Consider the following 26,758-nt stretch of genomic DNA (forward strand, 5'->3'; position numbering starts at 1 on the left):
TGCCCAGTTGCGGCTGACGTTGGTACCTCCCTCGAAATATGTGGTTTTTTTGTAAAGGGCACCCCAGAACAGGTAGTTTCGTAATGCCCCACTCATATTGACAGGACAGGACAGCACTGGGTTGGGTTGTGTGGGGGAAGAGACCAAACTGCGAGGTCATCGGTCTCATCGGATTAGGGAAGGACGGGGAAGGAAGTCGGCCGTGCCCTTTTAAAGGAACCATCCCAGCATTTGCCTTGAGCGATTCAGGGAAATCACGGAAAGGACAGGACAGGGATCAACAAAATATGAACAGTATAGTACCATGGAAACAGGACTGCATAACACATACAAAAACATTGTCAAGTGCAAGATGACGGTTTCGGAGCATCACGCAATGGGTTGGGCAGTGTAGAGCTTGTTCGAGAAATGGCGGGTAGTTCCAGTCACCTCACTGTCGCCACTAGAAGGGGACACAAAAATGCAGATTCCACTATGCCATGGAAATCTGCACGAGCATGAGATCTTGTTGATGCCAACCGCCGACACTTCCTTTTGATACCTCTCAGCAGGTGGTCTCCATCTACAGCGACGCACCTAAAAGGTACAGACCCTACAGTACGGAAGAGCGAAGACTACAGCGAAGAACACTTACCACATTGATTCACCGTGAACGCTGTAACCTGCGAGTTATCTGGACAGGGATCAACAAAATATGAACAGTATAGTACCATGGAAACAGGACTGCATAACACATACAAAAACATTGTCAAGTGCAAGATGACGGTTTCGGAGCATCACGCAATGGGTTGGGCAGTGTAGAGCTTGTTCGAGAAATGGCGGGTAGTTCCAGTCACCTCACTGTCGCCACTAGAAGGGGACACAAAAATGCAGATTCCACTATGCCATGGAAATCTGCACGAGCATGAGATCTTGTTGATGCCAACCGCCGACACTTCCTTTTGATACCTCTCAGCAGGTGGTCTCCATCTACAGCGACGCACCTATAAGGTACAGACCCTACAGTACGGAAGAGCGAAGACTACAGCGAAGAACACTTACCACATTGATTCACCGTGAACGCTGTAATCTGCGAGTTATCTGTCACAGCAAAAATGCAAAGGTGCGACGCTTTATCATATTTCCTGTATTAACTTAGTAATAGAGTGGTATATCAATAGTATATTGTGTGTAGAATAGTACCAGACCCAATGGACTTTACGAGGCTCGAGTATTAGGAAGTCACATTAGATAATGGGAGTGTGGTGTAATAGCGTAGGTATAGTTTATAGTTTAGCATTAGGAGTGGAGAGACTAAAATCATTCCGAGACTACCATTGGTTTTGAGGAGTATATATTGATAGCACGTGGTAGATTTTTGCTATTTTTCTTTAAATTTTTAAAACGTTTTTGACGTCGGTTATATGCCAGATAATTTATTTTGTATTTGGTATCGGACAATATTTGAAATTCTTATAATTATTTCCATGACCTGCTGTTGTAAACTAAACGTCAGGTCATTGTTATGTAGAAAATAAAAAAAATAAAAATAATGCCGCCCAAAATCGTTGCTGTATTGCGATCGTGTTAAGCAGGTGGTGTTAAAGTTTTGGATCACCAGTGTGTTTGCTACTTGAATGAAGATAGAAACTTGAGGCAAATTTTAACATACACGTAGAGCTAAAAGTTTTTTGTTATTTTAAAAAGTAATATATGATTTTACACGGTTGTATCTCTTACATGCATGCGACAACAGCCTTGGGCGCCTTTCACATTTACATTTAGTATTAAGATTTTCATCTACATTTCACAAATGTTCCATGTACCCTCTGGGATGCGTACCCTCATTGCGACCGTATCATTGTTGAGGAAGTTAATTGTTACAATATCTTGTTACATGCAGGTGCCAGTGTGGTCCCTTTGCAGAGTGAAAATATGTTCTTGTAATAGCAGAATCTCCAGCATGGCTAGGTAAGCAATTCATGTAAAGTCGAAACAGAAAAAAAGCTGTAAATCTTTCCCTGGGAAACGGTACAAAACACGTGAAGCTTCGTAGAGCCTCGGTTTCTTGATCGACTGTTATGTGTGGTATCTACGTTCTGGCGGTTCACTTTCCCACTTAGATGGAACGTAGCCTCATCGCTGAACACAGAACATCTTCCATCTCCACGCCCACAACGAATTCACTGAAGTAAACTTTGTTGATCACGGTTATGAAAGGCTTGTAGCAAGCGATTCCTGTGTGATTTTGAAACACAAACGTCGCCGTAAAACACACCAGGCACAGGAGTAATGGTCAACTTTCGGCCGGTACGTGTAGTTTTTTGCGTACCACATGCGAAACAGTGTTGAATGCTCTATACGTCTTGACAGCAAGCAGTGTCTTGAAACCGCTGCTGCTGTCATCGAATGCAAGAGCTGTGTGAGGTACAGGGCCATACTCGCGACTACAATGACACCGCATATTTGCAATTGAATTCTCCGTGGAGAACAGTAAACGCCTTTTTTTGCTGTGTTAACGTGAACTTTAGTAGACACATTTTGGATAATACCTAGCGGACTAAGGTGAGCCTTAACGGCTACCACATGAAATGGCACCTTGTAACTGGCGCCGAGGGCAACTTTCAGTTTCGATGTGTAATATTGAACCAATATTTCTACTTTCGTTCGTGATGAAGGTATAGCCTTGTCAAATCGGGTGTACGTTACTGAAGCACACTGCGTTTAGTAATTAATGAGATATTCATCCTGTTGGGATATGGATACTGACTTTACTTGAATTTAGTTTTCCACACATTCGGTGAATTGTTGATCATTAACAATTTTATTGGAATTCGAATGTTATTCGCAGTGTTGTTCTCTTTCCTCTGTTAAAATCCCTGCACGCCTTTTATTCTACATTGGTACAGCCTGTCTCTTTTGATATTGCGTGTGTACGCTGTGTATTTCTTTTTTTCCCCCTGTAGATTGTGTGTTTAATGGTCTTGTGTGCTCTACCTATCGTACGGTTACTGTCATCCATAGCAATATGGGCTTTCATAGGGCAAAAAACATCAGCAGCATCAATAATAATAATAATAATAATAATAATAATTCTGTGTAAGTGCCTATGTTGCATTAGCAGTTTGAGCCCACATTGTGTGTACGCTCAAGATGGGTATTTATGTGGTGTAGTTACCACTGTTTACAATGTTATATACTGTCAAATTCTTTATTTCTTTTGCACAATTGTGCCCAACGTTGACGAGTAGACGGTCGTCAGACGCGAGAAGGAAGGAAGGAGGATGGAGAGTGTAATGTCCCATCGATAGTACTGTCGTTATAGACGAAGGTATAGGGAGGGAATCAGCCATGCCCTTTTCAGAGAAATTATCTCGGCACTTGTATGGAGTGATTTACTGGAATCACGGAAAATCTGTACGTACGTGGCCGGACAGGGATTTGAAGCGTCGTCCTCTCGAATGCGTGTCCATGTGCTAAACACTGCGCGCAGTCCCTCGGTAGGAGATAGTATGAAATGTGAAAAGGCAATTATAGACGTTGATTACTTTGTCTCAAGAGAAGTCATTGGGGTAATAAGTCCCATGGCACCTACACAAGTCCAATATTAGACGACGACGACGGCATCGTGACACCACCTGTGCTCGTAGATCGGACGGCTGTTGTGCAGATGAACGGAGAAGCAGTTGCGGGTACCTTCACACACTGCAGTGAAAACTACCGCTTAATGTGAAATCTGCCTGATTTCAAAGAACCTTTGTTAATCTTGTGGGGACGGGTTTGAGAGTTACGGATTTTGTTCTGTCGATTGCTATATATTTAGGGTTAGCTGTAACATATTACGCCTGGTTACAAGCTTTGTCATTCCGTCTGTGTTTTTAAGGTACATGGATCAGTCTAGTTTGTACTACAGTTAGCTTTTAAGTCGCTAAACATTTGCAATACACAAATAAATGAGGGTACTGCGAGTTATAAAGCGCAGGTTTCATTCATTTAGCCTAAATAGGGTACGGCAGGTTAGTCTGCTGGTTCCGAGAGCGCGCTCGCGCGCACGCACGCACACGCACACGCACGTGACTGAAGCGTGAACGTGTTCGCTTGGCTGCGGGTGGGTGGTAGGGTTGGCTTGGCTTTCAGCACTCTGAGTCCGCGAATCCCGGCGAGGAGTAGAGGGGCGTGGTTGCCTGGGAAGAGGTCGTGGCTGTCCCCGTCCCGGAGGCGAGCACCGACAGCGACAGCGACCACGGTGGCGGCGCGGGGGCGGCCGGGGGGCGGCGACGGCGGCGGCGGATGCCGCGGCGGCAGCAGCAGCGGCAACGCAGGAGGCGCGCGAAGGCGGCGCGGAACGTGCGGTTGAAGGCGGTGTAGATGAGCGGGTTGATGGTGGACGACACGTAGCCCAGCCAGAGGCAGGTGGTGGCAACGCGCGGCGGCACGTCGCAGCCGGGGCACGCCGCCTGCAGCACGTTGAGGACGAAGAAGGGCGTCCAGCACAGCACGAACGCCGAGAAGACCAGCCCCAGCACCTTGCTCGCCTTCTGCTCCGTCCGCACGGCCCGCGCCGCTGCCGAGCGCCGCCCGCTGCCGAACCTGTGGGAGGGCGACGAGCGCGTTACATCTAGCCAGCTATTCCTGTCACGACCTCGCCCTGCCCGTGACTGCGTTCGCGGCGCCGTTCCGCCTGTCAAAAATATACAGTCTTTAGAATATTCGCAAGAGCGAGACCACCAGGGAGATGTGCTATGGAATTCCCCACACAGTTGAAACGTTGCTGTCGTCCGCGCGACGGAGCTGCCGTGGCATCGCCAGGAGTCATACTCACGCCAAGGCCACAGTCCACGCTCTCTTGGCGATATAGGGCGCTAGCTTTTCAGATTTCTTCGGAAACGTTTATTGGCGGACCTGCTCTGCTACGCTATCGACTCATCTAAATAAGGGCCACCAGGCTTGCATTGTCCCGCAAAACTGGGGTAAACTTCTCGCATCTCCAAAGTCAACAGTTAAAAGCCCTGTAACTTCACTACTTTCAGGAAAGATTCAGACACCCGATCACTGGTATGGTCTATGCAGACCGCTAACCATGATTGAGCCGACTCCATCTGGCTACTAGCAACTCTCGTTGGTAATAGGAAGAACTAATAAACGGGAATAAAATTCAGAGTGAGTAGAAAAAAATCACACGCAAATATCACTCTCGAATTTGCAGGGAAACAAAAAGAAATTTATTTGGTATGAATTAACGCAAACTAACCTCGTCATTTTTACCAGGAGCCGCCTGCAGCTACATAATGGCTCGACTCTTCGTTCTGAGGCCTCTTTTTACCGAACAGGTCCACATTCAGTATACTAAGAAACACTGGCCAAGAACGTTCCTAAGCTGATTTCTACGGCCGCCCACAGAAATGGACTAGGAATGCTTCCTAGGTTTTCTGTGCCGGAAGAGTAACGTCGTTGAACTCTGAGGATAACAAGTTCCCGATTGCCGAAAGTATGGGCCCACGACTTGCCAAACCCCGAGCGCTGTCGGCCGACTGCCCGATTCAGCAAACTGCCGAAACACCCCACGAATTTATTTCACGTGTAGGCTTTCCATCCAGACAGAATCGCGAGCTTCTGTTAGATGCTCTTTCCTTTGACCTTTTGCAGTTTTCCACTAATGTTGGAGAACACCGTTCTACGTGGAGAAATGTCTTGTCCTTAAAATTAACTAAGTCGGATCATACAGCCATCCGTTTAGAATTATTAGGAAATGAGCGGCCTATCGTCTCCATAGCGAGCAGGAACTGACGAAACACCCCCCTCCCCCTCCAGCCGAAAACTTGCCGAGGCGACTGTAGTAGCGAACAGGGCAGCCAGGAAGAGATTAACGTTGTTCAGTACGTTAGATTGTCTGTATTGCGAAACTGTCCTTCGAATAGTTGCTGACGTAGATGAGCTGATAAGTACGTAGCATAGTTGTGAAAATATGGTTCACTCTAGATTTCATACTCAGAGTAGCATTTAGAAAGTCATCCGAACGAGGTAGAAAGCCCGCTTTCGTAACTTGGAACGGGAGTTTACGTCGTGCCTCGTTTGTTTCGAACGTGAAAACCAATTTTAGACCCACGCATTAAGCAAACATTTGGACGTTTAACGGGAACTCATCAAAGACTAGTCCCAGCAGTTAGCGAAAGCTTCTAAACATCTCCGCTCACTTCTCCAAACAGTTTGCGCGACCACTTGTTGCTGAGCCGAGTGGAAATGTACATGCCGCCATTCTCGTACGTGTTGCATTTTCCATCGCGAATACAACGTTCCCAACAGTTCCAGTCCTTCTCTCGTCTTCTCGTGCTGTTTTCCTTCAGACTACACCTGTTCTCTCATCACTTCTACCTTCAAATCCCAATTGTAACTTTCTGCCCCTGAAAATATTTATCTCTGCTACTTCCTCTGCTTTTATATTTTCAGTTTCTCAGTATTTTTTTAACTTGACGGTTTCAGCTTGTTCGTAATTCATTGCCCCAGGGATATTTGAAGATCAATTTTTGATTATATATGTTGTCCATGTAGGAATGTCCCAGTTATAAATTTCAGTAGTGTCAACTGTAAACGTTGTAGTGTTGGATCAAGGTCACAGTTAACGAGTACCTCAAACAGTTTTAGTTAAGCTAAACCAAGTCTTGAACTCCAGCTGCCAAAGAACACAGCGTGGAATATTTTAAGAAATGCTTGCACACCTGTTTCGATTAGTATATGCTTAACAGCTCTATGGCTATGATGTAGGTTATAACTTTGCACGTGAAGTGTTGCAGCGCGAAGATGACTTTCTTGGTCGTCAGGCGTTCACTGATTAGTTAACTTTTCATGTGAACAGGAAGGCAAATCACGACAGTGTTCGTACCTGGGGGTCAGAATATCCTCATTAACCTGTAAAATATCAGAGACAGTCCGCAGAGTTAAACGTTTTCTGCGCTGTGTCCCGATGTCAGGACGTTCTTTTATCGACGCCCTGTCCTTAAATGCCCAGGAATATCATTATTTTCCGTAATGTTTACGATCCTTCTGCCGTTTGTATGATTTTTGACAGTGAAAGACTATTCTGTTACTCATCCCCGCCACTATAATTGGAACCATTGGCTGTATACCGATGATCTTTCTAGTCGGCGATCACGTGTGAAAAAGACACGTAATGGACCTGAATGCAGTTAACATCTTCAGGCAATCTACCTTAGTTGCTACATCAATAATGTGTGTCATAATATCGGTCTTTTCTAACTGAATTTTAACATTTTTATTAAACATCTTTCTTCTACTCGTCAAGACGAAAATGCTGCCTATGCCAAACTTACCACCATTGGCATGTAAGCATCATCATGTGCAGACGCACCATTCTTCAGGTTTTTATAGTTTCGCTGTGTTAGTTAATGTAGGCATTTCGAATACTTTTCACAGCTGCTGAACTACACGCGGGAGCTATTTCTTGTGCATGCTGTCTAAAACGCCGATGTTTATATATTTCAGTTGATTGGTGGTTCCAAATCAAGTTTATTTACTCTTTCCACGTGCGCGCGCATGGGTTGTTATTGTAGTTGCAAAAGCTACGAAAGTATACCTGGCGACCACTGTTTTAACTTTTTTCAGTAAAATAAAATGAAAATAGACTGAAATCACAGTATAGTAAGAATTATTTAAAAATAACTACCACAGAATGCCAGTGTTTCTAAATACAGTCACAAGGGAACAGTCCAATGACACAGTTCGGGGCTGCTGAGTTGAAGTTTTTGAGAGATGGCAAAAGTGGCGCCACTGGAAACTCTGTCTTCACAATGGAACTGTGGTGCTCGTCTTGACCTATCACAAGGTCCGAAAGACTCAGTTCGTCACAAGGCCATCTGTCACCAATTTTTCTCCATCCTTGGTGCATCCTGGAGTTCAGAAGTAGTCTGTACTGATGTCTCGATTGTTGCTGGTCACATAGGCTTTTCTTATACTCTTGTGAGATGTACTGAACTACGCACCTTGCTGGGTGATTGTAGTGGTTTCACTGTGGATTTGGTAGCCATATGTCATGCTCTTAAGCCAGTACGCCCCTTCTCATGTTGAGCGACTCATTGACCAGTTTAAAAGATCAGTGTTACCTTCGCCATCCCTTGGTCATGGCTATCCATGATTCTCTGTATGACCTTGAACAATGTGAATGCTCAGTCAACTTCGTCTGTACCCTGGGCCATATTGGGTTTCTGGGGAATGAACTCGCTGGTAGCCTGGCCAAACTGGCTACCAGTAAGCAGTCTCGAGATCAGTATTCCAAAACAGACCTCCGATTGATATTGTGCTTTCAAGTTACAGGGATCTGGAGTACTGAATGGCTCACTCTGACTTTATCAAACTAACATTGGATGATAAAGGAGACTAAAAATCAGTGGAGGACCTCCATGCAGGTCTGTCGCAAGGCCTCCACTTTCCTTTGCCAGCTCTGCATTGGCCTTACTTGGCTGACTCGCGGTCATCTCCTCTGTTCCAAAGACCCACCCCACAGTCGTTGTAGTTCCCGTTTGAGGATGGTGGTCCACATTTTGCTGACTTTCCCAACCTAGCCGCCTTGCGCGGACTTTTAATCTCCGACTCGCTTCCCCTGGTGTTAGGAGATAATGCCTCGGCGGTTGACTTAGTTTTACGTTTTATTCGTGAAGGGGTATTTTACCACCGTCTTTAAGGGAGTGCCACTTAATCTTATTGGCCAATGGAGGGGTTGGCAGAACATTCTGTCGCCTGCTGTGTCCAGACCTGGCTGAGACTGTCTGGGCTTGGTGGTCCATCCCAGCTCTCACTTTATCTCCTCTTTTACTTCTTCTTCTGCCCCCGCCCCCAATGTGATCTGTTTGACTTTGGGGGCTTCCGGCTGCTCACTAGATGGAGCACCTCGCCTACCTTTCTTGGTGTTTTCTTCGGCTGGGTTTTGCGTAATAGGCCGTCTCTTACGTACAGGCATGCGGACCAGACTGTTCGAGAAAAAAAAGAATCTAGTACTCATCCAACGAACCAAGCAACTGCGATGCCACTTCAGTATACCACGAGCGGTGGTGTCATTCCGTTTGCGTGAAGCCGGCTAAAGTGGGAAGATTAGGAACGGGAGGGTGGATTTACAGACCTGAGGTTCAGCGCCGACGGGCAGGAGCTGAGCTGGTCGCAGCGCCACTTGGCCAGCGGCAGCGCGAGCGCCGGCTGCGACGCGCTGGGGCGCAGGCGGCTAATGCGGCTGCAGCGGCGACCGGCGACCGGCGCGGAGGCGGCGCGCGCCTTGCTGCGCAGCAGCTGCGCCGTCAGCGCGTACGTCACCACCATGGCCAGCATCGGCACGTAGAACGCCACCAGCGATCCCAGCACGAAGAAGTAGCGGTTGTTGATGGCGCACTGTCGCTCCGACGGCATGATGTTCCTGCGGTCGTGCACGCCTGCCGGCACACAGACAAAGCCGACAATATCCCCTTTTTAAATAGTAGCGGCAGCCGGGTGGCTCCGACACGCTTCGGGTTAGGGACGTGATCGTCAAACTTATTTGCTTAACAGCCGATAGTGACATGGTAGGGCGACAGTTCAGGCCGCTTAGGGAGGAACTGGGTTCGGTGGCGGAGAGGGAGAGGGAGAGAGGGGGGGGGGGGGGTTGTAAACTGAAAGAGAAATTAATTTTTCACCAAACAATGGTTATTGAATGATATATTGAAACTAAATGCATTTTTCTGGTGGCTTACACAGTGACCAATTTTCCGTACCTGAGCGGTGCAGTCGCCAGTGCCATCGCAACAGGATCCCATGTTTGTTTTGCTGATTTACAGGCACTTTTCCCAGGCTTCATCACGCCCACGTGTCTGAAGGAATAACAAGCGGATGCAGCAGATAGTTGTCAGTCAGACCTTTGCGTTAGGCCAAATAGCACAGGGACGATTTAAATAATATAGTTGAATTAAGTCAAAATTGTCACAAAGGGGCAGAATGGAGGATGATAGCCTTTTCTGTAGAAGGGTACAGAAGTCGGTTTTATTTGTTGTGTTATGCGTGTTTTTTTTGTAACTAACTCTTAGCGCGTTGACAACCTTGGCCACTTTTTTTCGATAGGACGCCATTACTTATCCACAGAAGAATCTATCAGTCTGAAATGAATAATAAGATACTATATTTGTGGGCCAAAGACTTTACTTAAATACCGATATCGTAAAAAATAAATTACTGTCCATGCAAGTGAGGTAATATAAATGATTACTTACCTTTCATGAAACAATTCAAAAACAAAGTTTTTACCAAAAAACCAAAAGAGTACGCAGCGATGTATATTAGTCTGACCACTGTGGGGCCGGCAGCAGCGCTGTTTAGAGGAAAAACACATCCCTTCCTGGCCACTTTACCACACGTTCCCCTACCGATCTTACTATTAACTGGTAAGCTACATAAATTAGTACGTTGCATGAATTAGTAACAGTTATTCCAATATGATACACGATCACAAACGTTTACTAAATGTTTTGAATGTCATTTTTGTTTTACTCATTGCATTGTATGGCAATTAATTTGATTGCATACTACTTGCTACAACCGTGTACTACATTTGAAGGTGACCGTCTTTGCAATGAGCATTTACGAATCCATGTTACCTCCGTTTGATATTTGTACCGTAGCAGTTGCTCGGTGCTAGTTGCGCACGTTCGTGAGTTGTCGTCATTGTAAAAGAAGCAATAAAATATTGCCCCTCTCACTTCTGTTAACGCTGCAGTGGGCGCGTAACATACCACTCTGCCCCTGACGTAAGCGCCAAACTCTATCGTAGCTCACGGATGAATTCACCTACGTCAATTAAAATTAAGCACTTCTTCGAATATTACTTGCTCTGTAAATACGCTCTTAAAGGTGGTTGACTTTGAACCTGCTATTAGTTGCTAGAAGCACATTATTACAAAATACAGCTAAGGACTCCGGGCCTCACACGGACACTTGATTCGGGCCGCGGTTTGACGACCACTGCGTTAGGGCGTGTGGCGGATGACGCGCCGCGCAGACAAAAATCGATGCGCGTGTCATACAGTCTTTCTCAGTCGATTTTACAGAAACTGTTCCGTAAAAATATGTCAAACAATGGAAAATGCAAAATGGAATGTAACAATATTATCAAAAGGATAGTTGCTACTCCCCATTTAGCGGAGATGCTGAGTCCCAAATAGGCACAACAAAAAGACTGTGACAAAATAAGCTTTCGGCCAACAAGGCCTTTGCCAAAAATAGATGACAGACACATACGTAGCGCCCCCCCCCCACCACCCACACACACACACACACACACACACACACACACACACACACACAGAGAGAGAGAGAGAGAGAGAGAGAGAGAGAGAGAGAGAGAGAGAGAGAGAGAGTGAGAGTGTTTCTGGCAACTGGCTGCCAGAGACTGGTCACGTGTGTGTGTCTTTGACAAAGGCCCTGTTGGCCGAAAGCTTATTTTATGATTGTCTTTTTGTTGTGCTATCTGCGACTCAGAATCTCCTCTATATGGTGAGTAGCAACTGTACTTTACGTTGATTATAGCTTTATTTGCCAGCTTAGTAATGAAGTGTGCATTATTTCGTTAAAGGTCGTAATTATTGTAAGACACTGCGGGAATTCGAAAAGTTGGCAGCGGAAAAATGAGGGTCCATATGATTTTGTGTTCGGTGCGTTTTACCTTTTTGCTTATGAAATTTAGTTAAGATTCTGAATTTTTCTGTAGTCTTGGGGAGAGGTCACTATTTATCTCCAGTCTCGAGAGAAAGCATTTTATGTGCCGGATCCAGTTCGGATCGCGCGTTGCAGCGATAAATCTAGAATAAAGTATCCGTAACGTCTCTCGTATCTCAAAACAGTTTGAGATACGGAAACGAGATTTTTGCAGAGTGGAGAGTATTTCGGCAACTTACCCAGAGCGGTGATGGAGGAGGAGACGAGCATGGCGAGCAGCCAGACGAGCGCGATCTTGCAGCCGACGAGTCGCTTGCTGCTGTAGGCGCGGCGCGTGCGCAGCGGGCTGCGGATGCCCAGGTAGCGGCCCAGCGAGATGCAGCTCATGTGCAGGATGCTGGCCGAGCACGCCAGCACGTCGCACGTCACGTACACGTTGCACCACGCCGCCCCCAGCGGCCAGTAGCCTGCGCACGTCACAGACACCTGCAGAGGACCCACTACACTTTGTGGTTACACGCAGACAGTCGAGACGTGTACCCCGCCCGCTGGTCTGCAATATTTCTCAAACGGTTTTAAGGAAACAAATTTGAAGAACAAATAAAAAGGACGCTTTCGCATCTTACTGACTCACATGCCACTACCTTGCTGAATTATCTCATCGAGAAGGCCATAGTTACTGTGACATTTCGGAATTAAATATGCCAATCAGAAAAATCTGTAGTGATAAGTAAGAAGTGTTTCACATGTTCATGTGGCAAAACACTCTCCTCTTGGCATGATATCACTTGCCGAACACACATCTCGAACACTTGGTGAGATACGATGGATGTTACTAGAGTGCTCTGAGTGTGCTATATGCACGTGAGGATGGAACTGTGCTTGCATTCCATTTTATAATAGTGGCACGTTAACTGGATTTTGTATGCGACAGTGTATGACCAAACACAAAGCTGCTCGTGTTTTTCGTTGCAAACTATTCGAATTTTATGCAGTAGAGTAGTTAATTTCGAAATATCACAGTAACTATGTCCATTAGTGAAAAGATAGTTCACCACGAAGCTGGCATACGAATCTGTCACTTGTGAAAGAATAAAATTATTCTACAGAGTAGATTTGTCAACGCTCTGTGAGAGATTTCGAGCCAGGCATCATGCGCACACCGTCATTACCCCGAAGCAGCGAGACGGCCAAATGCCACACCGAAGCGGAAGAATATTGTCATTCCGAGTTGTCGACCGGTGCTGCTACTCGGCTGTCGCTGTGCGCTGAGTCATTAGATACAAAGTACTCACTTCGCTAGCGATCAGAAGTGATTCATGAAACGGCCGCCCGTCAGCAATACTTACGGGAGTATAGTGTTGTTTCACCCCAGAATAGTATGGCAGGCTAACACTAAAATTTTATTAAGATTCTTCACTGGCGTAATTACAAGTCCAGCTGCCTGAGTCAGTGAGCGGCAGACTCCCAGCTAGGGGCGAGGCGAAAATGGAAGCGATGACGATACACGGGACGGCCCGAACGCCGCGAATTGCAAGTGAAGCGCAATGACAGTGACGTCACGCCAACAGACAGATGTCATCATACTGGTGACAGAACAGAGTGGCACAACAAAGCCAGTTGGAACGCAACATTAACTATTCAGTTACTGATTGAGCAGGGGCATCTGAAAGAAGTTACAAAAATCTGAAGCCACTAGCAGAGCTGACCACATGATTTCACTGCTACTCCCGCCGCAGCAGACTGCACGGAAAGCGCCATTCTAAATACGACGTCTTTCTCACTCTCACTCTCATTCGCAGTTTCAGAAGTCCCACGATTCAGGGGAGGCTGTGTCAGTCGACCCTCTGCGCGCCTAACCGTATACAATTATCTGTGGAACCGCAAGTCTCTTGGGAGAGACTATGCTAGCGCAAGGTGCAGCGGCAACTTCAGAGTCGTCAATGATAGGGGTGTATAGAGACAGCCATCAGTGTACTGCCCCACTGGAGGCTTGACCAGCTAGGCCAGGAAGCTGCACGCCATCCACCGTCGTGAGGGGGAGCCACTCCTGCTGCTCGTCCAGTTCGTGCGGCTGACACTGATGCTGGTGGCGTCATCTGTGCCCCGACAGGAGGCCGCGCGCGTCCAACTCTACACGATGAGTACTTCAGGCTGGGCGGAGTGCGAATCTCCTGGGCGTAGAGAGAGAGAGAGAGAGAGAGAGAGAGAGAGAGATGGGGACGGGGCACGGCTGCTGTCCACTAGAGATGGGCAAAACTGTTCTTTTCAGAGATGGAAGAACAGAGATGGGTTTCGAACTGGTTACTCATTGGAATGAATTATTTCATTTTCATGACACCGCCATTCAGTCACAGGGGAAGGTACATTGCCTCTTAAGTCAGGTCACTCATTTTTTTATCAAGTGGAAAAATTTTAAGATTGAAAGCCATTCATGTTGTATTTTGACATTTTATAGAAAAAACAATAACATAAGAATTATAACAACTGTAATTGAAGTATATCTGCAGTCATCATTTACAGTCAGTATTATCATACATGGTCCCATAAAAGAAAAGTTCATCATTAATTTCGTTTATGAATAAAATTTGATCTATTTTAGTCGATATGAGTCTCTTTCTCTCCTCAGCCCATGTTTTTCCTGATTTTGAAAATATTCGTTCGCAGGAGAATTACGTTGGTGTGTTACTTTATACATTTAGAACCAATTGATACAGTGCTGGCCACAGCAATTTTTTCTGTTTCCAACCCGCTTAACAGATCGCTGTTTCTAGGTAAGTATCCCTATACTAAATATTTATCCAATTCGACAGTTGATGCATTTTCCGGTTTGTGATTTGCTACAAGTTAACTAATACTGTACTTTCGTTGAACTACTGTGTAACGGTGGTAACTGGTTGAGTCATGAGCTCTGTTCTTTCTTGTTGAACGACTAACGCTTTCATTTCTATAACAGCTTTCATGAAGCAGTCCTGAAATGTTTTGTCACCTGAAAATCCCCTCTGAATTGAGGGTCCTGTAATGTTGCGTGACTAATCATTTCGTTGTTGGAGATAGCACCAAATCACCCTATAAACCTTTAAAAGCAAATTATCAATCAGTGACTTTGGGTCTTGAGGACGTTCCTTATTTTTACTTTTAAAAGTTTTAGTTGCCATTTCATTGATCCTGGCAAGACATTCATTATTGAAACTGAGACTGTTTTCTGTGGGGGCATCTCTTCGGTTACCTCATCAAAAATTTTCAATATCTGTAAAACCTGTTGCATTATCTCCCAGTTTGTATCTTTTAAGTTTGAAGTGATTAATTTTCAACCTATAATAGCGAGGTAATAAATTATGGGATCTTTAAATAAAGTAAATATTTTCAACATTTCGTAAGTAGTTCCATCTGGTTGAGACATCTTGTTTCAAACTCAGTCGGTCATTTTTTTAAAAATTTTCTTGCATTTCAACAAGTTTGCCTAAAGCAAAGGGTTTCTCCTTAAGAAACACAACTCATTTGAACTCATCAACGGTTTTCTGTACGGACTTATGAATTGCGTGTTGTGCAGCGGGGTTTAAAGAATGTGCAAAGCATGGGATATGTGGAAGTTTTATAAGCATGTCAGGTAATTCCGTATTTGACGTATTTTGTGCTATATTGGAAGTGATTTTAAAGTTGATATTGTATTTAGGATAACAGACTTTACCCAGTTTGAGATGTTTTCTGCAGTCTCTCTCTCTCTTTGAATTGTGAGCACTCTAAAAGATATGACTTTAGTTCGCTCTTCTCAAACTAATGTTACTTACGCTCGGCCAGCATCAGACGTGCGGTAGACGGTCTTTTCGAAAAATTGTAGTTGTTACTTCATGCCATTTTTAAGAGCTGCACATCTAATAGAAAACAGTGTTTAATGTGAACGGCTTTATAATATTTAAAAAAATACTTATTGGTTGTTGTACATGAGAAACAGCTGAGGCTAACTATACCACAAAGGAGATGAATTAGGACTCGGTCCAGAACCTGACGACACTGGTGGGCTGGATAGTGCTCGAGACTCAGTTTGGCTTTTTAGGAGGATACTTTCACCCGAGGTGGAAGCAGACAGCGAGGACAGTTCACGAGAAATAATTTTTCGAATTTCTGCATCGATTGGTGGCGATGTTGATCGGCTTCCTAACCCACATTGTTACAGAGGTACTGTAGGATGCTCCGAGTTTAGATGTCTCTTCGGGTTTGATGATGAGTCAGAAGCCATGACAATTACCTGCTGACAGTAGCAGCATTTTCATTTTTCTTCCATTTTGGTAAAATGGTACCGAACATCGCTCGTAATTCTTCTAGGCGAAGGCAATGTGGATAACATATGAAACTTAGAGCGAGAATCGTGAAGTTTGTATCATATACGAAAAGGTCTGAAACAATTACAGTAATTAAGAAAGTCGCGAAGAGAAGCCTGACAATAGGCGAGGATTTCACTGCTGAAAGATAAAAAATTTGAATAATGTGATACCTGAATTTGAGGCTACACAGCTTGTGAACAAGAGATGACAGGATAATGGTGCGGATTAAGGCTGGAAAAAAAGCAGTGCAAATGAACTCTAATGTCTGTGCTGTAGGAGCTGCCAACTACTATTTTTACCAGCGTGTTTTTATTGTTACTGTAGAATATAGCTGGCCATCACCATCGACTCTTTCCGACGAATCCCCGATATATTTCAGAATATCGACATCCATGTCTTTCTTGTTACGAACTTGGGCACCTGGATCAAGCTTAGCGTGCCCTCCAGTTCTCTAAATATAGACTAAACTGTCTTAAGATCACAGAAGCAACAGATGAGGAGGTGGAGTAATGGCATACAAACACTTTGACTTATTACCGATAATGTTACTCACATCCAGTAGTAATGAAGACAAACGATAAAAGTATGTGTTCGTAAATATCAAATCCCTTTGAAAAATTTGCGTGATTTGCGTCCTCTACAGGCCTCCGAAAATAGGCAGGATAGCTTGTTTCAGAACCGACCTTTCAAAATTCGATTCGACTTAGTATCATACAAAGAACACTATCATAAATAATCTGTGAAGTTCAAGTGTGTTCTTCTTCAAATGCAGCAGTATTTCAGCTTGCATGTACCCGTAATGCAGCCCCCATACATATATTTGCCACGAAATTCACAAGCGAAGAAATTCGTTCCTGGAATATCAGCTCACAATATCATTACAAACTATCTCTTTTACATAATAAATATGTTGTCCCGAAGACTGGAAACCTGAAGGGAAAACATGCACCTTGGCTAACGGAAGAACTAAAACAGTCTACGAATGTTGGAGACACTGCTTATCTGACTCACAAACGGCCTCCTACCCTTGAAAACAGAACAAATCAAACTGAGAGAAACGGTAACTAAGACATGCCAATACATTAATCTAAAACATAAAGACGAGATGCTCGATTGAAAAGCTTGTGTTATCTAGGGAAGAGTAGGCAAAGTAGAAGCTGCAGTTGATCCCGTTCTCCCAAACACGGAACTAAACCAGTACTTGACTTTAGCGATAACCTTCATTGAACTGGAAACAAAAAACAGACTTATTGATTACTTGGCATAGGTACATAACGGTAGTCGTGAAAAATTATTTCTGTAGGAGAAAAATCCTTCAGCCCAGCATTTTCTGTATAGGATGGGGTTGCAGTCCAAATAGTCAAGCTTATTGTTGATCCGTACTGCTCATAATAACTACTGCTCCCTAAACCTTGAAGCTCTTTCCTCGACAACACAGTAGAAGCTCTCTTTCCCATCAGAATGCAAGCACTAAAGATCTGATTGCAAAGAAGAGTAGCTGGGTACATTCTGTGTAAGAGAATGAATGTAGACAACAGAAAAGAACCGAGAGTGAAAAACTCAAATGAGCAGATTAAAGAATATTGAAACAACTGTAAGGATTACGTCAAAAGAATGGAAGACGGCAGATTACCAAAATTGGTGATAATTTTTACCCAGTGGGCAGAAGATATATAGGAAACCCGAGGAAAATTAAAAAATTCCCCCCAGAGACGTAACAGGCAAATGCCTACAACATGCAGAGAGGAGGTTAGATACCATGTTAAAAATTATTTTTTGATTAACTGTGATTTTAATAAGTTTTGTTATTACATTTAAAACTCTTGTGTGATGTAAAAGGACTCTTAAGGGCATTAATCTAATTAGGTTAAATGAATAAATAAAAAATGAAACATAATAATACAGGTTGTCCAGGATGAATGGTCAATATTCAGGGATACGAAAGGAACGATCGTTTGAGGGTAAAAGCTTCATGTGGACATATGCGCAGTTCTGAATGGTTTCTGAGATAGAACATATTTAATGTACTCTGTTACTTATTTACTTTATTATTCAGTACATTGTCATTGTTTACAATGTACCATTATAGTGTAGCCGGATTCGAGAGGAATAATTTGGATGTAGGACACATGGTCCAGCAAGTCGAGAAAATATCTCAAACCTGCTTACCTATACCTCAATACATACCCGTTGTGCAAGAATTTATATATTCTCTCGCTCTCTTCACGCAGCCTAAAAGTCCTTGAGAAAAACTGAATAGGACCCTTTTAAAGGAAATTTAATGTAGTTTAATTTTGTACTGCTTTCGCTAGAGGCCGCTGATTTCGTGTTATTCAAGAAAAACATACAAGAGTAACTTTAAATATGTTCCGTCTCGGAAACTATTTGGAATAGGGCGTGTGTCCATGTTTAGTTTTTTGCTTCAAATGATCGTTCCTATCATACTTTTGAATATTGACCATTCCTCCTGTGACAACCTGTATACATGAACTACCACGTATGTTAAAATAACTGTTACATTTAGTATGCTATCCACCCAAAGTAATTAAAAGGTGCATAAAGACTACAAACACACCAAAAAGAGCAACTATAAATGCTACAGACATAGAAGAGGACATAATAGTACATCTAACAAGAACACACACACACACACACACACACACACACACACACACACACACGCACGCACAGAAGAGCAACAACACAAGAAAATGACGATTAGAACAAATCAAATAACGATACAAAGAATTAATAGCTGAACTCAAGTGGAGACATGCTCAGTCATGAAAGCGAGTTGCAAGCTGTTTTACTGTGCCAAGGGCGCAGAGAACAGAATGACACTTCAATTCGCTCTGTGATCTGCTCCGTGCGATTTCGTCCGCAGTTGCCTTGGTGGGGACCAGTGAGATGTTTTGCTATCCGGTCCTTAAGAGTGGTGGGGAGCAGTGAGCTACCTCGCAAACTGCTCCCCGAGAGTGGTGGGAAGCAGTGAGTTAGTGAGAGCCTACTGTCCGATCGGTGAGTGTGGCGGGGAACGCCGAGTTATTGGAAGGAGAGCGATGCCTGGATCGCTTAACGACACGCTTTTTATGATCGCTGGTAACACATTATGAGCTCAAAAGCATGTAAACGTTTATTGAGCTTCTGAAATTTGAAATACATTCTTTTGAAATTAAGAATGGAAACATACTGGAAGTGTTTCCTGCTTAGTGTATTCTTCCGAAGACCTCGCCTTTCGTTTGCCTCGATAGATGTGTGGTCAGCGCGGCGAAGTGAAGGGGCCCAGATTCGATTCCCAGCAGAGTCGAAAATTTTTTTTCCACTCACAGACTGGCTGTTGTGTGGTGCTTATTTTCATATCATCATAATTAGCATTACTGTTGAAAAGGCTGAATAGATACTGCTCGACAGATAAAAAATTGGAAAAAACGGAGTTTTCCTTCTGATTTCATGGATGAGAAAAGCTCGATGTATTAATGTTTCCAAATCCACATGTGTGAATGGTATATAACACAGAATTTTTTACTTCTTATAGATGAAGCGTGGAGTGCCACTGCAGCAGCCTAGTGCAGAGTTTTCTTCCTGCTCATTGCAGCCACCAGAAACGCATTTTAAAACCAGATGGAATTTTTTCTGTATAACCCATTATCCACGCTCGAGAAAGATCTGGCTCTTTGAACCAATTCAGTAGCAGTGTGTCCACCTCCACTGTCCACTGCTGCCCATTGAGGGCTGTGCCAGCGTCTGGGCCACCGATCGAGCTGTGTCGTAACGGCCACCACACTAGCCTTTCGCAACCCAGCAAAACAGCCGGCGATGCGCAGTCACCTGATTAATAAACGTTTTGTTGTGAATAATTCTTTGTTGACCCTCTCGAGGGTGAAAAGATCCTTCTCACCGCACCCAGCTTGGTTCAGTCCTGACAACCGTAGGCGTCTGGGTCTGGCCCCTTGTGGTACGCTGAGTATGGAACTGGCTAGGTGTGACAAAGGAAAATGAGGTGAGAGGAGGCAGCATTTTGCTTGTATACTTTATTAGTTACGTTAACTTGTGATTACGAGAAGCATATAACGGCGACGGAGTAAACTGTTGGACGATGACGTTCTGTTAAGTGTGACATGTATATTATTTCTTGATTCGGGAGTTCGTTGAGATGCAAACCCGACGAATAACTGCTTTTGCCACACAAAAATGAACTTGGCCAACAGTAAAGAAATGGCCAGAAAATTATAATTTGAAAAAAAAGTATGACACTAGTCAAGTGGGTCAGTGCAAACGACACCAAACTGTTTTCAAACTGTGCGAAGCAGCACGATTCAAATAGCTATCGTTAACTCCGCTCTACACTGTGTAGAGTGACAGTGTGTGACATTGCCCATGTGCGTAACATTTTATATTAAGTTCTCGCAGTTGCTTGTCTGTACTCTAGTAGTGACAGTACTTCCTGTCTAGCGGCGTCGTAATGACGCTGTATAACGGGCTCAACTACCAGCCGGCTTCAAGACAGGACGGAAGAAGCAGACAAACTGGGCGTCGCTGTTGGGGTGCCTCACGTGAGTGCGCCCGCCTGCTTGGCTGCACCATTAGCAGAGCTGACAACTAAAGTGGCGCCCAGCTGACGTGCCGGCAACTTTATCATTAGCAGGAGTCGTTCAAGTTTCACCGATGCTTACGTCACCGGCAGCACGCCGCCAGTCTGCGAGGTTGTATATAGCGTACACACCACATCGTCTTCTCAAAAGAATTATCTTCTGCCGTACTGGTCGTCATTGGTAGTGGTACAGTATTTCGATGAGAAACGCTCGTCCGTATCGACCCAAGTTGCCAACAAGAGAAATAGCGTTTTCGATGGCGACGCCTTGATATGCGAGCTGTAATCCTAGCAACAAAACTCAATGAGTCACGTAGTTGTCAGTACAATTGTCTTCCACCAAAGGAAGAAGGTTAAGATTTTCGTGATGCAAGAGAGACACATTCATCATCATTACTTCAGATTGAAGTTCCATGAGCGCGCGCGTAGTGCGTGCATGCACACTAAAGAGTGCGAGAGCGCCCCCCCCCCCCCCCCCCCCACTCACACACACGTCAATTAATCAATCCGTAGTTTTGTGTACTCCCCTTTAAAAATTTTCTCCACAGTATACAAATGTGCGTAACATTTGCTTCCACCTTCAAGGCTTCGTTATCATTACACTACCCAATGTACAAGCGCAACACTTCACCTAGTGCCGCTGTCGGGGAATGAAGACTTCTACGCCGTCTGTTGGTGTTCTGTTAAGTCTGTACGTTGTGCTGCCCTCTGCAGCGGATATATTTTAACTATAACTGTAAAATGGACGTGTGAAAATAAAGGTGTGTGTGTGAGTAGAAGTTTTACTATGTCCTTGATTTCACTAGTGTGTAGCAACAGGTGTCTCAAATCCTGATGAGGGATCACTAACCTGGAAAAGGTGAGAAGGCTCTGAGTCCCCATGCTAGGTATACTAGCTAAGGAGAAATCAGGGAATGGTGAGGTGTCGGTGATTGCCTCTTCACTGGTCCAAGAGTAACCTTCGACAAAGATGTTGCTAGTGTGCGCAATGGCACTGATGGATAAGTAGACTACCAATTGTAGATGAAGGAGGAGTAGTGGCCAAACTTCTCGTGATGCGGAGTGCAACTCTCCGGTGTTTTGGCCCAAGAGGCTAATTCTTTGTAGGTGTTAGTAACATTTGCTGTTAAGTAATGAAATGACACAGTTCTGTAATGTATTGGCACGTTGTTTAGAAGTAGTAGATGAAAAAGGACGCATGTGTAGTAGTAATGCAGGACAATCAGAATTATTAGAAAATGAGCTTAAATTGTAACATCAAATGTTAACAATAAAAGTCCTCATCGTCCTGCCGTAGTCGTTCGCGCAGGCAAAGGCCTTTACTCGACATTCTCTCAAATTCTGCCATGTGGCGAAACCGTGGAGAAGGGTTGGAATAAGAGTATAATTATCAAACGAAGAGAGAAGGAAAAACGAATGTGGTGAGCGGCTATATACGGGTATTGCCTGGATATGTATTTATTTAGTTAGTCTATCCCCTTCTCTTCATCCATCCCTTCCACACCCCAGTCTCTCCAGTCCTGTACTCTGCTCTGTGCATATGCTCCTGCACTCTCTGCCCGTCTGATCCTGCCCCCTCTGCTCATATCGTCCTGCCCTCTCACTGAGCCCATCTTCTCTCTCGTATCTGTGTCCATGTCCCACATACGCCTCTCCGTCTGTCCATTTCTTCCTCATTGCTTCTCTGTTCACTTTGTCAACGCCGTACCAGGAGGAGGTTGCTGGTTTTTGAACACACACTCAACCCCCTCTGCCACAGTATTTATTTCCATATAGTAATATGCGTTGGGTTGAAATCGATCCGGGGTTAAGGAGGAGCTTTTTAGCCGCGGCTCGGTCAGCGTACACACGTGTCAGATACATTTTACAAAAAATTCACACACATTTCACCTGTATCTCTAGCAAATTTCGTTTTGCAGTTTCGTTTTCATGCAGCTCAATCTCTATTATGTCATATCTTCTGAACAATGTGTCGTAGAATGAAGGCTTTTACGACCGGATGGTACTGTTGTTGATAATTCTTTCGGGTTATGAGGCCGTGGTCCATGGAATTCTTAAATTCCTAACGTTTCGTCCAATACTACGCTGGTCATCTTCAGAGGTATGGCTGGTCCTGCTGAGGCCTGCTGACTGACGAGTCGGGCGTCGTAGAGTGGCCTAAATACCGAGGAAAGTGGACGTGGTCTAGCTTGCACATCGTAGCAGACAGAGAGAAAACTAGTCAAAGATAAAATGTAACTATCGATAATAGTCCGTCATAGATAAAAATCACTTATCGATTCTGTAACGCCACTGTCCATATCTCGTTTAATTTCAAGGCCTCTTCTTTTCTATTAAAATTATCTCCATGTTTATAAATTTCAATAGCCTCCCTATACAGTCGTCGATAATAATTCGTGGTAGCACTTAAAACTGTAGTTTCAGAAAACTTAACTATATGGTCACCTGACTGAAGTGCATGTTCCGCAACGGCCGATTTATCTATTTTTCCCAGTCGGCAAAGACTTTTATGCTCCTTTATCGTCGTATTCATACTTCTTTTCGTAGTACCAATACAGACCTTGCCACAGGTACACGAAATTTTATACACACCGCTAGATGATAATGGTGGCCTTCTATCTTTAACAGAACGAAATACTTGTCCTATTTTTCTGGTAGGTTTGAACACCGGTTTCACTTTTTTGTTTTTGGTTGAAAACTTGCTGCTCGAACTTACACTGGCCACAGAACGCCTACGAAGCTAGGCAAACTACTTTTTTTTTCTTTTTGCGTAAAGGTCATACAACTAAAATTAGACATAGTCCCCATTACGCTAAGACGAGACGCAGCGAATGGAAATCACGCGATTGACTTGAATGTGCTGTCGCGCCTGCCTGGGTTGCGTTGGTTTACATCACAACAGAGGTGGCCCACGTTTGTGGCGGAAACACGGAAGGTCTTTACGGGCTGCTCGACGGGAGCAGACAAGCGCAGATCAAAGCCTTATCCGCGAGCGACGAGTGCCGGGTGTCGGGCTATGCTTGCAGCCGGAACGCGGCTATCTGCGTTTGCTCTGCTCTCCACAGGGGCGGTAATCGGTCTCGCTTGGCGCGTCGCGAGGCGAGGATGGCTCCGATAGTGGCTCGTGGATGGCAGCGCCGGCGGCCGTAGCCTTGTGCTGCCACTCGCTGCCGTTCTTGTCGTGCGTTTCTTTTCTTGTTCCGGCGTCGGAGATTTCCCACAGAGACGTACTGTGTCAGAGTATTGGTCTGAAGCGTCGGAACTGCGGAAAACGTACACATCAAAATCCACCAACCTGCTATCTTAAGCCTTCGCGGTCATATGGCACAACAATCCTTCGGACTAAACGCTTTCACTAGGCAGGCTGATCGAGCCGAAGTTAGCCGGTCGGAATGGCCGTGCGGTTCTAGGCGCTACAGTCTGGAACCGAGCGTCCGCTACGGTCGCAGGTTCGAATCCTGCCTCGGGCATGGATGTGTGTGATGTCCTTAGGTTAGTTAGGTTTAATTAGTTCTAAGTTCTAGGTGACTGATGACCTCAGAAGTTAAGTCACATAGTGCTCAGGGCCATTTGGACGAGCCGAAGTTACTTTATTTGAGCTCCATCGAAAGACTATTTCTGTTGCTCTTGGGTAAAATTATTGCTCTGAAATTCAACCGCACGTAGGTCGTATAAAGAAGTGTGAAAGAGTAGACTCAAGATTACGGTATAGGCACGAACATAGGACGGGATACGGGAGAGTAATCCGTGCGTGTGGTGTAGTTGCTCTCGTTGAGAGTAGAGTTAGCGTAGCGCTGCTCCATCACCACTTCCTACAGTAACATCTAGCGAGTCCTTGCCATAGTTCTAGGTTACACGTAACCGTACCAGAATTATTGGCACACTTGCTGCTCATCTCTGTTCTCTTTTCCGCGGGGCTAAATTTTCGTGTCTCCGGACGACTATTAAAACTCAAAGTGATACACGCACATTGAATGTAGTCAAAATTGGAACGGTAAGTACTCCTGGTTGAACTCTGTGGCTAAGTGCAAGACTGCGAATGAGTTACAAAACGTGACAGTTTCGATTCCCGCTCACTGCCAGGATTTTAATATGTCACTTATCAGCTCTTGTAGATTTTTGTTACGCCATGTCACTAATCGTGCGGTCCCTCCCGACGGAGGTTAGAGTCCTCCCTCGGGCATGGGTGTGAGTGTTGTCATTTGCGTTAAGTTAGTTTAAGTAGTGTGTAAGTCTAGGTACCGGTGACCTGAGCAGTTTGGTCACGTAGGAATTCACACACATTTGAGATTTTTGTTAGGAGACCACGTTAAACTGTAGGTCCCCCTATAACTGGTTTGGTAAGTTAGTTCAAAAGGTTGGAAGAAAATGTACCATCTACAATATGGCCGTGTAGTAAAATCGGACTTGCAGTTAATGACATTTACTTTTTAGCTGCAGGACGCGTGTGTGCATTCTAGAGAAACAGGTGGCTCCACGTCTCTGAATTTATAACCGTAATTGAGCAAGCAGTAGAACAAACAAAGGGTAAATAGGGGGAAGGAATTGAGAGTTTAGGGGGAAAAACTGAAGCTTGCTTTGTCGTAATTACATCAGAGCAAAGAACTTGGAACAGTAGTTTAACGGAACGGACGGTCTCTCGAGAGGAGATTTTAGGATGAATATCAGCAAAAGTAAAATGAGGTTAATGTAGTGTAAGCGAATTAAATGAGGCGGTGATGACGTAATGAGATTAGGAAATGAGTCACCAAAAGTAGCTTAGCCGACCGGAGTGGCCGTGAGGTTCTAGGCGCTACAGTCTGGAACCGAGCGACCGCTACGGTCGCAGGTTCGAATCCTGCCTCGGGCATGGATGTGTGTGATGTCCTTAGGTTAGTTAGGTTTAATTATTTCTACGTTCTAGGCGACAGATAACCTCAGAAGTTAAGTCGCATAGTGCTCAGAGCCTTTTGAACCCTTTTGAACCAAAAGTAGCAGATGAGTTTTGCTATTTGGACATTGAAATAACTGATGATGATGATGAATGAAGTAGAGGATATAAAGCTCAGACTGGATGCAGTACGAAAAGCATTTTTGAAAAAGAAGAATTTTTTAACATTTAATATAAATTTAAGTGGTCGGAAGTCATTTCTAATTAAGGTATTTACTTGGTGCAGAGGAGGAGGAGATTGGTGTTTAACGTCCAATCGACAACGAGGTCATTAGAGACCGACGACAAGCTCGGATGAATGGGGGGATGGAGCAGGAGAGCGGCTGTGCCCTTTCGAAGGAACCATCCCGGCATTTGCCTTAACCGGTATAGGGAAACACGGAAAACATAAATCGAGATGTCCGCACACGGGTTTGAACCGTCGTCCTCCCGATTGCGAGTCCATTTGTGCGAACGACTGCGCTGTTCCATTCGGTGCGTGGTCTATAGCCCTGTAGGGGGAACAAGCGAGGACGATAAGCAGTTCAGATAGAAAGAGAAGTTTCAGAAACGTAGTGATAGAGTAGTGGAAGTTTGGATGGTTAGATCGAGTAACTAATGAGAAAATACTGAATTGGAGGAAAAAGAAATTTGTGGCAGAACTTGAGTAAAAGAATGGATCTGTTGACAGAATTCATCCAGAGGCACCAGAGAATCGTCTGTAAAATTGGGTGGGTGGGTGGGGGGGGGGGGGGAGGATGATTGTAGACGAGACCAAAAGGTGAATATAGTAAGGAGGGTCAAATGGACGTAGGTTGTAGCAGTTACAGAGATGCAGAGGCTTGCACAGGATAAAGTATGAAAGTATGTGGAGGACTGCACGAAGCTAGTTTTCCAAGTGACGACGACGACGACATTGATACGCGAGCACTGTGGGTGCCGAGGGCGGCGAGCTCTCACCGAAGAAGCCGGGTATGGCGCCGAGCGGCATGACGAGCAGGCAGACGAGCAGGTCGGCGGCGGCGAGCGACAGCAGGAAGTAGTTGGTGGCGTTGTGCAGGCGGCGCTCGAGGCAGACGGCGAGGCAGACGAGCGCGTTGCCCAGGCCGCCGGCCGCGGCCGCCGCCGCCGCCGCCAGCCCCCAGCCCCAGCAGCTGCCGCCGCACCCCATCTGTCCGCAGCAGCAGCAGCAGCGCCGCCGCGCCACGCCCGCCGACTGCCGCCGGCCGCCACGCGACACGCCGCGCCGCGGCCACTCGCTCCCCGCCC

At 45.1% G+C, this 26,758-nt stretch overlaps 2 protein-coding genes across 3 annotated transcripts in view; one reads left to right on the forward strand and one right to left on the reverse strand.

The window, feature by feature from the left end:
- Positions 1 to 26,758, forward strand: part of LOC126336299 (26S proteasome non-ATPase regulatory subunit 1) — a 330,884-nt gene that overhangs the window by 271,531 nt on the left and 32,595 nt on the right. The gene's annotated exons all lie outside the window — the stretch shown is intronic.
- LOC126336301 (D(2) dopamine receptor) lies at positions 1,546 to 26,701 on the reverse strand. The gene is made up of 4 exons (XM_049999842.1): positions 26,450 to 26,701; positions 11,904 to 12,131; positions 9,110 to 9,413; positions 1,546 to 4,569 (listed from the first exon to the last, which is right to left on the reverse strand). Exons 1-4 carry the CDS (start codon positions 26,658 to 26,660, stop codon positions 4,113 to 4,115), a joined length of 1,200 nt encoding a protein of 399 aa, XP_049855799.1. The 5' UTR covers positions 26,661 to 26,701; the 3' UTR covers positions 1,546 to 4,112.

The sequence above is a fragment of the Schistocerca gregaria genome, chromosome 2, assembly GCF_023897955.1.
Source record: "Schistocerca gregaria isolate iqSchGreg1 chromosome 2, iqSchGreg1.2, whole genome shotgun sequence".
Classification (NCBI taxonomy): Eukaryota; Metazoa; Arthropoda; class Insecta; order Orthoptera; family Acrididae; genus Schistocerca; species Schistocerca gregaria.